This window comes from Eucalyptus grandis, chromosome 8 (assembly GCF_016545825.1).
Source record: "Eucalyptus grandis isolate ANBG69807.140 chromosome 8, ASM1654582v1, whole genome shotgun sequence".
Classification (NCBI taxonomy): Eukaryota; Viridiplantae; Streptophyta; class Magnoliopsida; order Myrtales; family Myrtaceae; genus Eucalyptus; species Eucalyptus grandis.
In genome coordinates, this window is record NC_052619.1 from 44387100 (window position 1) to 44402457 (window position 15358).

Sequence of the window (15358 nt, forward strand, 5' to 3'; positions counted from 1 at the left end):
AGGTAGAGAAAGCTCGGTTGCTGAGCTCGGCGCTGGAGTTCGGATTCGACGAGCAGTCCGCCAACAAGTGCTCGGACCGTTTCAATTTGCGCTCTACGGTAACTCGAATCGTTATCTCGTCGCGCGTTCTTATGTTGATTAGCGTTTGCGTTGATTATGAAGGTAGCTCTCGCCCCCACGATGATGATGGCGGTAGAATAATCTTGCTTTAGGGTTAAATAGATCAGAGCGGGTTTAGGGAAGTAGTAGTCCTACTGACGAGCGAAATGTCTAGCGCTGGTCCAGCTTGATGTGCTTAGGTTACTTCGGATGGACGGTGGTTTTTTCTTGATTATTGGCCCAAATTGCGTTATATCTGGTCATTAGGTAATGATTTAATTGATTGTGTTGCGCTGATAATTTCTGCATTTGATTGATTGTTGCATTCCTAATTAAGGAGATTCATTGCGGTTAGTCTCTATTCTGACGATGGCTATGGAATAGTAAGTCTACTTTGGATTTGAATGGGACTGGAGTTTAGTTCATTGAGCGTTAATCCCGTCCCTGTTTCTTTGTGGGTTTGGCAGAGTAGTCCTATTGACAAGTGAATTGTCCGGCTTATTTCTGAACTCGCTGCGAATTACTTATGGTTGCTTGCAATAATACTAATATCGTGTCTCGCTGAACTAAGTGCAAATCACGTACTGTAGATTGTATACATTTGCTCTCTTGTTTGCCATGGAACTTGCAAACTCATCTCTTTCTTCTTTTGGTTTTCTTAAGGTGACGAAGTTCGAGAGTTTATCACTGTGGAGCACTGTGGCGATGACTTCCTAGCAGAACTTGTTGAAACCATGCGAGATTCTAAGGATTGGGATGATTTGCAAGCTGCGAAATCAGAAGCTTGTGGAGTTTTGGCTGATATGTTTGGCCAAGATATCCGTAATGACGGTGAATGCAATGTTGTACAAGATGTCGATATTGTAGAAGATTCTCTGCAACCTAAGAAAAACCAAACTTTTTCTTGAGGTGAGGATTCCTCTACAACATATTTACAGTAAAATGGGCAGGAAATCTACATGCTATCTTCCTAACTAAAGCAGTACTCTGAGTGATTCTTCCATTCAACTTCTGGCCAAACGATCTTTAGAATCCATGGTATGCTTTGACCATGGACATAGCCAATACATGCCAAACCACTTAAATCACTGTGTCACTGTTATGTTCTTATATAATTTATTCTCTGCTTGATCATTTGCAATTTGCTTGCGATTTTGCACACAGCAAAGGACCTACATGATGTACATGTACAAAAGCATTTAATAAATTGCTTATGGGGCCTCTCATCCAATCAAATGTCCAATAGACGGTCATAACTTTTGCCAATTACTTCCACAATCTTCAAGATCCAAAATGACCTATTGGAACTCTTTGGTCAATAAAGAAGTTGACTTTAGTTTTGGATGATGTACAAGTACCTATTTTCTCAAAATACTTTGAGAGTATAGCAGATCATCAAATTGTGAAACTTAGCGATCCAGCATCTTTGATAGGAATGTTTCGCATAAACGAAGGCTTGTAATTTCTTTGTGCACATTTTTCATTTTCCATAACAATCCACGTCAGAAACTATTATGGTGCTGAAGAGGCTTATTTCTGTTGAAGGACTGTAAGAGCACTGTCACTCAAGGTTTAATATCAGTTTCAAATAAAAATGGCAAAGGTTGTCATATTCGGAAACAATGCATTTCAACCAATGCGGCATCAGGCATGTAAAGCTTCTATGGCCAAGTAGGATTGCTTCATTCTCATGCCCATTGGAGGTGGCAAAAGTTTGTGTTACCAGCTTAGTGAATGTTAACATTATTTCATTTGTGTAATGATTGAATGTAGAAGTATGTGTGGAGACAATGTTTAGACCACAAGCCCTGTGCACTTTGCTCAATGGTTCCACTGATGAAATACTAGACAGGTAGGCCTGTGTATTGAAATTTAAGCATTAAAATGATCTTGGAATCTGCTTTGCTAGAACTGTTGCGAAGTTTGTGCTTAAACTTAAGGATGAAAATGTTTTCCAAATGCAAATTAAGCTATAGGAAGTGATTCAGGTATAGAACCATGGGTTCCAATGTACAGGATCTGACTAAGTTGGAAAAGAATATTATACTGGACATTCTTGTTCTGCCTTCGCATATTTCAATCTATTCTGTGATTTCTAGAATTTGAGGTTGTCGTTAGTCATAGTTCAGGTCCAATTCAAAAGGGTTATTAAGTCAGAGGAATAAGGTTTCCAATTACTTGCACCAAATTCAGATTGTAGATGTCTATATTTTATTGCTGGTATGTGCTAGGTCATCATCTCAACTGGGGTGATCATGTAAGATGGATATTGGTTGCATGCAAAATATTTGATCTACTGAATCACGAAGGAAGATATTAATCTGAGTTTATTAAGTTGAGTTTTATTGAAGTATTTTCTGTTGAGTCTTGAAGTAGTTGATATATGTTTCTAGCTGAAGTAAATAGAAGACAAATAGTGACAACTGGTGCTTTCTGATCAGCTGAAGGTGAATAAAAAGATAACTCCCTCATCCCATCCTTTCTTCATGTGCTCTTCTGATGTTTTTACCCTTCATTTCAGCTACCAGCAACTCTTAACCAGGTGTCACAGTCGTTATATGTCCCCTGCTATCTATCATCCAGGACCAAATTATTACTCTAGCCCTCCATATGTTGCAATGGATGCACATTTTTTATGTAGTTAATGAAAAAATTCATTCCTAAGATGCCTTAAAAATAAATTTTAAAATCTTAGTGTTCCTAGAGAAGTATATCATACCATACAATCATCATTTTGCCATAAAATGTTGGGCTATAATTGTTGCTGTGAGGTTTCTATTAGATTTCTAAGACTTTTTTTTGCTGATTGTTGTGATTATCAAGTCATTAATCTCCACTGCTTTGCCTGCCTTTTCAGGAAAGTTAATCCATCGTGCAAGCTATTGTATGTAACTCCTGAAAGGATTGTGGGAAACCCATCATTTATTGAGATATTGAAATGCTTGCATAGAAAGGTACTATTTCTGATACACTAACTTTTTCTGAAAGTTTCGTTTGTACTTTTTGATGCATGATTGTCGTGCATTCCAAGCACAACTAGCTGGTTTTGCTGTTGATGAGGCACATTGTGTGAGGTATGTTTTTTGGCATCCTTGCATCTGAAGCAAAGTTAATGCTAAAGTTACTTCAAAAGGAATATGTATTCATGATGTTGCCACTGCAAAAATACCATCCTTGTCCCAAATAAAGAAGTTCTTCTCTACTACTCACTCAAACTCTCTTTTTTGAACGTTTTTGCATATTATGTATTTCTGGCCTAAGTACATTGTCGGTGTTACACTGAACCTTCTGAAACCCAAACCTCTGTGACGATCTAGTATAACAGAATGCAATGTTGAAATAACTAATTTTAGAAATGATGTAGTTCCTTCTTGTGGGAAAAGTCAGTGGCACATCATTAATCACAAAAAGCAAAATGCACACAACTAAAATGAGCTTCGATGGAAATTACTTTCGGAAGTAATTGGAAGTGTCCATGTTTGGCTTGGTAATCAGGTCTCTTAAGGTGGTTCTTGTGTCCCCATTTATTCTTTTAACCTTTTTTACTATATATTAACAACTTGGGATATAAGGCAAAAGTTCACCCATTGGATCATTAGTTGTGTTTCTTATGAGGTCTTTACTGGATTTGTGCCACCAATGCCATCTCATGAAAGAAACATACTGCTGGTTTGAGCTTTTCTCGTATATTTGAATAATTGTAAATGAGTAAGGCTTATTGATCATTACTTTCTTTGTTGTCATTGTTGCAGTCCATGAGGACGTGAATTTTGTCCAAATTATAGAGGATTGGAATGTCTCAGGAAAAACTTTTCATACGTCCCAGTGATGGCCTTAACTGTCACTGCCACTTGTTCATGAGGTATGAAACTTGCACATGAACCTCCAGATTTTGCTGAAATAATCATTTGGGACTGATTGAAATCCTGAAAGCCCTCAGGATCCCCCATGCTCTTGTTCTTGAGACAGATTTGACAGACCAAATTTAATGTCCGAGGTCATAGCTAAGACCAAAGAACCAATGAAGCAGCTTGGAGAGCTGTATTGCTGAAATAATCATTTGGGACTGATTGAAATCTTGAAAGCTCTCAGGATCCTCCATGCTCTTGTTCTTAAGACAGATTTGACAGACCAAATCTAATGTCTGAGGTCATAGCTAAGACCAAAGAACCAATGAAGCAGCTTGGAGAGCTGTAAAAGAATCATTTTTGCTAATTTTTGTGGCATAGTATTTTGCCTCTCAAAGAGTAAATGTGTTGATGTTACAAAATACTTGAATGATAAGTGTGGTATAAAGATCGTCTACTATCATGCTGGATTACCAGCCCATCAAAGAGTAGCTGTTCAAAAGAAATAACATACTGGAGAGGTCCAGGTTGTATGTGCTACCATTGTTTTTGGCGTGGAAATAGACAAACCTGATGTTGTAAGTTGAAACGGACTTTGCGCCTTTGTCTATTTTTAGTTTTAGAATCAAACTGACACGTAGGCAAATACTCAATTAATCCACTTTTCTCCAAATGTTTAAGTATCGCTAATTGGTTATTTAGTGTGCTTTGAAGTAAACTTTGCTAGTTCCATGGTCCAGTGGCCTGCTAAATTATCATTCTTGGCTATTTTTCAAGCCAAATTCTGTCTTCCCAGCATGGAACTTTGGTGTGCTAAAATTAAGTTAAACTAGGATAAAGTTCTTCTCTTTACTGTAAAAGTGGCAAATGATTCTGATCTAACTTGATGTTCAGTAATTTTTTTTTTAATTGGTTCTGTAATTATATTTTATGGCATGTGGTCAGCATTTTGTCATCTACAACACAATGTCAAAGTCAATCGAAAGCTATTACCAGGAATCAGGGAGGGCAGGAGGAGATCTACTAGCAATTTTTCCACTCAACTTTTGGCCAGATGATCTTTAGAATCCATGGTATGCTTTAACCTTGGACATAGCCAATACATGCCAAACCACTTAAATTGCTGTCACTGTTCTGTTCTCATATAATTTATTCTCTGCTTGATCATTTCCAATTTGCTTGCTATTTTGCACACAGCAAAGGACCTACACAACGTACATGTCCAAAAGCATCTAGTAAATTGCTTATGGGGCTTCTCATCCAATCAAATGTCCAATAGACAGTCTTAATTTCTGCAAATTTCTTCCATGCTCTTCAAGATCCAAAATGACATACTAGAACTCTTTGGTCAATAAAGCAGTTGACTTAAGCTTTGGATGATGTGCAAATACCTGTATTTCTCAAATACTTTGAGAGTATAGCAGATCATCAAAGTGTGGATTAGCAATCCAGCATCTTTGATAGGACTGTTTTGCATAAACGAAGGCTTGTGATTTATGCTGAGTTTTGTGACCATCAAATTATTAATCTCCACTTTTGCTTTGCCTACCTTTTCAGAAAAGATAAACCATCATGCAAACTACTGTATGTAACTGCTGAAACCCCTCACTTCTGGAGATATTGTAATGCTTGCATAGAAAAGGATTGTTTCTGATGCACCATAACTTTTTCTGAAAGGTTCTTTGTAAATTTATTATATTCGACCATCATGCATTGCAGGCACAGCTAGCTGGTTTTGTTATTGATGAGGCACATTAGTGAGGTATGCGTAATATTTGGCATGCCTTGTACATAAGAAAGATCATTCTAGAGTTACTTCAAAAGGAATAATTATATGTGATGTTGCCACTGGAAAACTATTGTCCTTGTTTCTGATAAATATAAGCAAGTTAACATTTATATATGCTAACTTAAATTCTTTTTCCAAACGTTTCTGCATTTTCTGGGTTTCTAGCCTAATTAAATTGTCAATGTTACACCTATGAAGACCTTCCTTGTTTGATGAAAAGATTTAAGTTCTTTCAGAAAAACCCTATTGAAGCTCTAATATAACCAAATGCAGGGTTCCTTGTTTGATGAAAAGATTTAAGTTCTTTCATTTGGGAAAACTTAGTGGCACATCATATATTATATTGAGTAAAGAGGACACAACTTAATAAAACTCCAATGGAAAGTACTTCCTAGAGTAATCGGATCAAGCATAAGCTTGGATAAGGCTCCAATCTTCTCTTTATGTTTGGTAGGACATTTAATCTCTTGAGTTGGTTCTTGTATCCCTATTTATTCCATTAACCCTTATACTTTATGTTAGCAACTTGAGAAAGGCAAAGGTTCAACCATGTGATCATTGATTGTGTTTCTTACTATGTCTTAACTGGATTTGCTCTGCCAGTTTGAACTCATGAAAGGAACGTACTGCTGATTTGAGCTTTTCTTGAACATTTGATTGATTAACAGTGAAAGCTCATTGATTGTCACTTTTGTGGTTTTCATTAATGTAGTCTATGGGGACAGGAATTTCGTCCAGATTACAGACTGGTATGTCTCGAGCCTAACTTTGCACGTGACCCAATGATGGCCTTAGCTGAAACTACCACTCCCTCAGTTCATGAGGTACTAAACTTATATATTAACCTCCTCATCATTATGTTGAAATAATCTGTTCCTTCTGATTGAATTATTCATCCATTGCAGGATATCCTAAAATCTCTTGGGATTCTCCATGCTCTTGTTCTTGAGACAAGCTTCGACAGACTAAATCTTAAATATGAGGTCATAGCTAAGACCAAGGAACCACTGAAGCAGCTTGGATAGCTGCTAAAGAAACGTTTTGCTAATTTTTGTGGCATAGTATATTGCCTTTCAAAGAGTGAATGCGTTGATGTCGCAAAATACTTGAATAAGAAGTTATGTATAAAGACAGTGTACTATCATGTTGGATTAGTAGCTCGCCAAAAGGGTAGCTGTTCAAAAGAAATGGTAAACTGAAGAGGTCCAAATTGTATGTTATAGAAAGAAATGGCATACTATCATTCTCGTGTTATTGACTAGCTATATTATAAATTATATAATCAATACATTGACTTTACTAGCAACTTTTCTCATGTTATATATAATCAGTATGCTCAAAATTAGATTATTTCGTGTTTGATATATTTAACTTATGTTTTGACTTGTTAGTGTGGCCCGCAGTACGCATGATTTAGTGCTTGAATATGCAAATTTGGCTTAACAAGTTAGTAAAGTTTTGGTAAACAGTGACCAAATTTGAATATATGATTATCTTGTGAGTAGCTTTTAACTACTAAAGTTCCACTGTTGTAATGTAGTATGATGAAGAGGAACATCTGAGAGTACTGGCCCCAAAGAAAATGGTTCAATTGAAACTTGAATGCATGACCATTGACTACAATTTGGTGTAGTAGAGTCCAAGTACTAACCAAGTAGACGACCGTTCAACGGCTTGGTCCAAACCAAATGGATATAAATTTGGGGAAGATTTAACATTTTCTTTATCAGTCAACTATAGCCAACACCAAAGAAAATTTGGTTTCATTATAATGTATGGCTGTGTCTACACTGCTTTATAGGCTCATGCTTAGAAGGAATCAAGTTTGAGATTATACCATCAAAGTGATTGCAAAATGCCAATACATGAACTTCCCAAAATGCAAGAGCTGATTGTACACTAACGAACACTTTTCTTTTGTGCTCAAAATTCTTCCGAGTGAGAAACTACTGTCTTTTGGGAACCTTTTTACTGAAAATCTTGCCTGCAATTGATAGATTATTTGCTGATTCCATGATATTCGCTTTTTACATTAAAGAAGTCTCTCACATTCACAAAATTGCAGCCAGAAGTGGACATCTAAAACGGTAATCTTGTCGACAAACATGACTTTATGCTTAACTTCACATCGAAAACCACCTGTACATGCAGTCTTCCTGCAAGCATTTTGAAATTCTACCTTTGCTAAATAATAGCATGATGTCAAAGTTTGCAAAGGACTACTGCACCGCATTAGAAGAGGTCCCTTTATATCAAGAATCCTATCAAGATTATCAGCATAGAGCACATTATAAACACCTTTAGCGAAGAACTTTGGAACACCTTTCCATAACGTCTCATGACATATCTCATTTTGGTCCACATCTCCGTCCTGTGATGCTCGGGAATGTTCTCTGAATTTTATGAAATGCAGCTTGAATCTACACAAGAAGGATAGGATTTACTAATTATCAATAAATGGGGATATTTGAGATTGGAGCATCACAATTTACATAATGAAAGATAAGGTACAAATGCACAAACATCATTTGCACCAATTGCAGTTGGACCATAATGAACAGAAACTTCATGAGCTGGCCGATGAAAACGTAAACAACAGGCTTGGAAGAAGTAATAATTAGCAACACTTTCCTTGTTTGTGTTTAGGAAAATAATTGATGTCAATAAAAATATGCTGAAAGGTGAAGTGCTTAAACAACATAATAGAAAGATAAATTTATTATTTGGTTATTGCAATAACCTGTTAGCAAAATCAGCAGGATAGTTTGCTAGGAGGTGAATTTTAACTTTACAAAGTCAACGTCGCATGAGAACTGACCTTATCAAATTAAAAAAGTCAGAAACCTATATGACATTCAAAGGATAGTATCACATTGATGAACTAATAGAAATGAAGGAGATTGTCCTCATGCATACTTGCATACTTTTTCAGGTGCAATTCCATAGCTCATATAGTATGAGCAAACAAGTTATTTTTCCATTGTTATGGTACGACTAGTAGTGCATACCTCCCTTTGCAGAGCCTTATCGAGTTCTGGAATGATAACATTAGAATGCAACGGCATTAAACAAACATTTCTGCATCAGGGTGACATACAAAAAAATCAGCAGCTACGTATTGGATTAACAGAGAGGTTGAACCTCATGAACATACAAAAAGCAGACTCAACTCAAAATACAACATCAAAATCATTCGAGTATGTGCTGTCGAGACCAGATAAAGTGTACTAGATCCTCACAAGCTTAAAAATTCCCCAAGTAACATAGAGAATCTCAAGCAAAGACAAGTCACCGATTTCACTTGGAATTGCTCTTTCAGATAATAGCATGATGGGAAACTTATAGTGCACCAATTTTTCAACCTTCATATAGCACTAGGAAGCTTTTCAATACCAGAACCACTAATGTCTAGATGTTGCAAATTCTGTAAATCTCAAGTTGAGCTAGTGATATCTGTGAGCGACTCACAACAACTGGCACGAACGGATGATTTTATAATGCCATCATTTTGGGTTATATGACCAAAATGATTGGAAGATGCTTACATATGAATTTCCGATGTAACCATACCAAGCGGATGATTTTATAATGCCCTCATTTTGGGTTCAAAATTCTTCCAAATGAGAAACTAACGTCTTCTCGGAAACCTTTTCATTGAAACTCTTGGCTGCAGTTGACAGATTATTTTTTGATTCCATGGCATTTGCTTTTTCTACGAAAAAAGTCTCTTCCAGTCACAAAACTGTAGCTTGAAGTGGACATCTAAATAGTAATCTTGTTAACAAATCTCATTTTATGCTTGACTTCACATATAAAACCACCTACACATGCAGTCTTCCTCCAAGCGATTTGTGATGCAGCCTTTGCTAAAGAATAGCATGATTTCAACCTTGCAAAGGACTAATACACCACATGAGAAGAAGTTGCCTTATATCAAGAACCTTTGAAGAGTATTAACAACATGGAGCAAATGACAAATGCCAATGGCAAAGAACTTCAAAATGCCTTTCTATACTGACATAGCTCATTCTTGCCCTTATCTAAACTCCGTGGTGTTTGGGGACTTCCTCCGAATTTCATCAAATGCAGCTTTAATCTGCACAAGGAAGATAGCACTGAGTAATTATCAATAAATGAAGATGTCCAAGATCGTAGCATTAGAATTTACCTCATGAGAGATTAAGGTACAAATGCATAAACATTGACACCAATCAGAGTTGGACCACAATGAAAGGAGACTTCATTAGCTGGCTGAAGAAAAAGAAACACACAGGCTTAAAAGAAGTAAGCAATTAGCAACACTTTCCCTGTTTGTGTTTAGGAATAGAATTGAAATTAATAAAATTATGTTGAAAAGGTGAAGCGCCTAAACTACAGATAGAAAGATGCATTTCCTACTTGGTTATTTTGCAAGATCCAATTAGCAAAATTAGCAATACTGGATCGTTTGCAAAGAGGTCAATTTCAACTTTACAAATCCAATGCCGCATACATGAGAACTGAGCTTGTCAAACCTATATAATAACATTCAAAGGATATCATCACACAAATAAATTTATAGAAATGAAGGAGCCTAGCAATGCATACCTCCCTCTGCATAGCATCCTCAATTCCAGAGTGAAATCATTAGACTGCAACCACATCGAACAACTCTGCATCACGGTAACGTACAAAAATTCATCAACTTAGTTTTTGATTAAAGGAGAGCTAGAACCTAATGAGCATACATAAAGCATATTTAATTGAAAAAAAAAATACATTTACAATCATTTAGGGATGTGACATTGAGATCAGATAAAGTGTTTTGGATCTTCACAAGTATCAAAACTTCCTTAGGACACTCTAGTCGGCCCCAAAGCCTCTTCAAGTTTGGCATGCAAGATGGTCCTCAACTGTTGCTAATGCTTCCTCTGCAAAATCCCTTTTCTTTATTTTGATCAGTCTCAAGTATGGAATTTGAAGTTCCTCAGCCAAGTGAGCCACACCCAAATCAGTCATGTAATAAAGCAATTCCATGGCAACAATAGGATCAAACGTTATGCAAACTAATTAGCAAATTCTTGAGCTCCTCATCCTAGCTTGTTTCACAACAAGCAAAACATTGTTCATTAATGCAAAAGTCATCGATACAGTTAATCAAACTGAAGTCCCAAAGTAAGCCTTGATCATTACACAGACCAAACAAACCTGTCATGGAAGCAGCACCAATTTACCTTGCTTGATAATATTCAAAACAATAGTTTGACTACTAGTAATGTTAAGGTGGCGTACATTCATATATGACAGACTAGCCAAAACTACTTTTAACATTTTTTTTTAATCACAAACCAAAAACACTTGATATGTTTTATTTTAGCTCACTTCATCATACTTAATGGGAATTGATGCTATTCTCAGAAGGTTCAAGAGGGACATCAACGGAACAATAAGAAACTTGACAGGGTTTTTGTTCATCGCGGAAAACCAATATGTTTGTCTCAAACAGGACATCTGCCATTAGTCAAATTTCACACAAAAGAACTCACAAAGTAACTCAAAATGGCCAAGGATTTTTTCAAAGAAAATATAAATTCTGGATAGGGAAATTCCGGGCGTAGTTTACAATATTGAGTAGCAGAAGTTCATCTACCTCGATTTGAAAATTTCAAATCCCAGGTTTACTTATGGAGGAACTGTTAAATCACTGGGGAACTCTTGTTTACCTTTGCTTGATATTTTCATCCTTGCCTCGCAAGCTGCTAATCTGTTTGCAGTCTGCAGAAGCTGCCAATGGAAGGATAAACAAAAAACATTGCTACATCGTAACCAACAGCAATATGTGCAGGCAAATTTGGAGTTTCCAAAATCAATCAAATAGATACCTAGCGTAGAGCAATCATTCTAAAAGAAATTAAAATAAAGCTTTGAGAAAACTATTACTCTATTTGCTCATGTTGGCTATTCAAGGATGAAGAATCTTACTATGCCTTCTATTGACATTTGGGTCTATATTTTGATCTTGGCTGAAGCATCATGTATGACCAACTCCCCCATTCCTTCAATTATGACAGAACCCCGTCATGGAAAACCTTCTTGTCAAAAGAAGATGGGGATGAAAAGTAGGTCATCAATCTCAGAAGAAAAATGATTATTAACTGCTTATTTGCCTCTGTTGAGGAAACATCACTCCAAAAGTCAAAAGATAGCTCTCGTTCATGATTTATAAAGACGTGCGTTTCAGTATTGCTTCTAATGAGTCACAACCAGAAATATCCAAATCAATTAAATCCAACTTTTCAAGTCCCCGAAGCTGAGGAGGCTTCTTTCTGTCTCGAACTCTTAGAGATCCTAACTTCTCACATCCCATCAAATCTGGAAAGTCTCTATTGATTTGCATCCTGTAAAATCCAAGTCTTCTAAGAACTTTGCACCATCAAGACCTTGAATTTCGACTATGTTGTTGCACTATGTTGTTGCACCTATACTATAGGCTGCCTATACACGCACAGGGCAGAAGACGTACCTTGGTATCAGATTCCACCTGCAAGTCAGTACAATTCATAATAGGCACCCAAGCAATCATATCACCGATCGAAGCATCGATCAAATCGACCTAGTCGATTACAAGCCAATAAGACCACTCACGGTCATTCCCATTCAATCAATCAATTCACAACATCGTAGATCAAAACAATGATCAATCGACCTAGTCGATTACATGCCAACAAGACCACTCACGGTCATTCCCATTCAATCGATCAATTCACAACATCAGATCAAAACAATGATCAATCGACCTAGTCGATTACATGCCAACAAGACCACTCACGGTCATTCCCATTCAATCAATCAATTCACAACATCGGATCAAACAATGATCAATCGGCGCAGTCGATTACATGTCATTCGGACCACCTCAGGTCATTCCCACTCATACCACGATTTCCCAGTTGTGTACTCATTCACCAAATCACATGTGTTTCTCGGGCGTCGTTTTCGCCAATGACATACCGATCACCGACACCGTGCGTTCTTTAAGGCGCCGTTTTCTGGTGATAACCTTGATCACCGAACCACATGTCCTTTCAAGGGCGCCGTTTTCGCCGGGTGACATCGGCTATAGACAACATCGTGCGTTCTTTAAGGCGCCGTTTTCACCGGTGATATTCCCATAACCACCGAACCACGTTTGTCTATAAGTCATTTACGTGCGTTCTTTAAGGCGCCGTTTCGCCGGTGATACTTCCAATCACCGAACCACGTATATCCAATAACATCGTACCCGATTGGTCTCGGCCAATAACATTCTCGGTTAGCTCTCACCATTCTCCCTACTATATAGCCCATCAACGTACTGGCGCTATATACCTATACTCAGCCATCCATCAATCAAATATTCAATAACAAACAATTTAGGATAATTCCTAAAATTCCACAATAAATTCAATTCCACACAACGTAGAGCTCAAATAAATAAACGGTCTGCAACCACGACAATCAGCACGAAATTTCGGTCATCGGCCATCAAAATCTTAATTTCCGAAAAATAAATAAATAATTAATTAATTTCGAAAATTAATTAATAATTATTAAAAATCAATTTAGCACAAAATAAAGCCCAATTAAATAAACGAACTTCACCACGATCATCAGCATAAAATTAGGTCACTGAAAAATCCAGGTTGAATTTCCGAGAAATAAATAATTAAATAATTAATTTCGGAAAATAAATAAATAAATACAATAAATTCAATTTAGCACAATATAAAGCTCAATTAAATAAATGGACTGCACCACGATCATCAGCATAAAATTCCGGTTCGAACCATCTCGGTTGAATTTTCGGAAAATAAATAATTATTTAATTAAATTCCGAAAATTAATATTTAAATACTAAAAATTTCCACTTAGGCCCGAAAAGCCTAATTGGAGCCCACTAAGGGTCGGGAAAATCCCGAGGCACTTCCAACAATTAGTAGACCACGTCTACTTGCTAAGTGCACAATCAATTTATCTAAATCACATCACAATTGACTAATAATTGCTAATTTATCATAATCTAACAACCTAAACATAATTAATTAAATCTAAACCAACCTTAAGCATAATTAGCCAACTAATCCAGGATTAGTGAGATTACTCACCAAATCGCGCGCAAATCGGATCAATCCGACGGCGGCGACGCGAGGAACGATTGTTCCCAAAGCACTGCTCGGGTTCGGGGCCGGAAACGGTCAAAAGCGGGCCCGAAGTGCTGAAACCCACTCGTGGGTTTGCTGGTTCGGCTATGAAACAGGGGAAAACAGACATGGTTAGGGGCGGAGAAGGGTCGGGAAGGTAGGTGGCGGTCCGGCAGAGGCTGCACGGCGGCTCCGGCGGCTTGCTCGGCCACCCACGGTGGCTGGACAAAGCGGAACAGGAGTGGGAGACACACGGAAAGACCTGGGCGCGAGGGAACGAGGGCTGGCGGAGCGGTGGCCGCCCACAGCCACTAATTTCTTCAGACACCGTGATTTTGGACAGAGAAGCCTTTTAATGGAATTGCAATCATATATAAATATGACCTCCAAGAATGCCAAATTATCATGCCCTGAATTTCAACTAGGCTATCGCAATGCTCAGCGTGCAATCATTTCAGATGAATCAATCGTGAAAGGTTCAATCTTTCAATGGAACTACACTTTTCTATGGAAAATCTCGAGGGAAGGCAAGTCATCAATTTCACTTTTCAGACAACAGCACGACGAGATATGTAGAGTCTGCAGATTTTTCAGCCTTCCAATCGCATCAGGAAGCTTTTCGATCGCAGAAAAACTCAAGTGAAGATGTTGCAAATTCTATAAATCCCCAATTGAGCTAGGGATTTCTCTCAGAGACTCACAACCATAAGCACTTGATTTCTTCAACTTCCTTAGAGAACCAATAGATGTGCTCATGATCATCAAGAGAAAAAAATCCTCTAAAAAAAAATCCTTCCCATCCGAGAAAGGGGAGAGGCCGAGATTAGAGAGAGATTGAGGTCACAGATGGACCTGTGGTCGCCGAGCTACCGATCCCATGGAGTTGGCCGGAGTCTAGAGATCATGACGATTCGAACTCTTAACCAAAACCAGATGTACGTAGCCAAATCCCGGCCTCCCATGCTCGAACACGCTTCGCCCCCGCACAGACTAGACAACGTGAAGGAGTCGGCGATAAAAGCATCGTGGTGGAATGATCCGGAGAAGAAGAAGAAGAGGAGGGTGGCCAGATACAAGCTTTATTCGGTCGAAGGCAAGTTCAAGGCTTCTTTCAAACAAGGGTTCCGATGGTTGAAGCGCAGATGCTCGACCTTCGCACGTCGATTCTAATTAGCAGGAATTAAGGAATACCGTGTCCATCCTCATCAAGAGAGAAAAAGGGTGAGAGAGGAAACAGAGAGACTTGCTGTGCTCTTTGGGTGTTCATCTTTATATGTATCTAATGGTAATCAAATATTCAGAAGGGTGCCGCAATGTTCAATCTTTCTGATATTATGTTCATTGTTTCATTTATCGATCTCCAGCATTCAAAACATAGGCAAATGAGACAGACTCGTATGTGATAGTAATATATATTTATATTTGCCGATTTTTCTTTTTCCTTTTTGAATTTTCTTATCTTC

The 15358-nt window shown here is 37.8% G+C and overlaps 1 protein-coding gene and 1 long non-coding RNA gene across 16 annotated transcripts; one reads left to right on the plus strand and one right to left on the minus strand.

Moving 5' to 3' along the window:
- The first annotated feature begins 1014 nt into the window (after positions 1-1014).
- LOC104414544 (ATP-dependent DNA helicase Q-like 1) lies at positions 1015-7042 on the plus strand. Of its 6 annotated transcripts, XR_001980634.2 has the most exons (7): positions 1015-1951; positions 2957-3053; positions 3852-3961; positions 4893-5020; positions 5667-5709; positions 6449-6560; positions 6642-7042. XR_001980634.2 is itself a non-coding variant. In XM_039300832.1 (4 exons), the coding sequence occupies exons 2-4, from the start codon at positions 5692-5694 to the stop codon at positions 6759-6761; spliced, it is 237 nt and encodes a 78-aa protein (XP_039156766.1). In that variant the 5' UTR covers positions 1119-1137; positions 5667-5691; the 3' UTR covers positions 6762-7042. The 6 variants fall into 6 exon arrangements, 1 of the variants encoding a protein (XP_039156766.1); XR_005545903.1 differs by having other exon boundaries at positions 1015-3053; XR_005545904.1 differs by having other exon boundaries at positions 1015-3053; positions 6462-6560.
- A 665-nt stretch (positions 7043-7707) lies between these two features.
- LOC104414545 lies at positions 7708-15158 on the minus strand. 10 transcript variants are annotated; one of them, XR_005545167.1, is made up of 5 exons: positions 14748-15158; positions 10324-11499; positions 9905-9987; positions 8745-9832; positions 7708-8156 (listed from the first exon to the last, which is right to left on the minus strand). It is a non-coding gene; the product is annotated as an uncharacterized LOC104414545 (long non-coding RNA). The 10 variants fall into 10 exon arrangements; XR_005545164.1 differs by lacking the exon at positions 14748-15158 and adding an exon at positions 11698-12189; XR_005545165.1 differs by lacking the exon at positions 14748-15158 and adding an exon at positions 11656-12189.
- Positions 15159-15358: the final 200 nt, after the last annotated feature.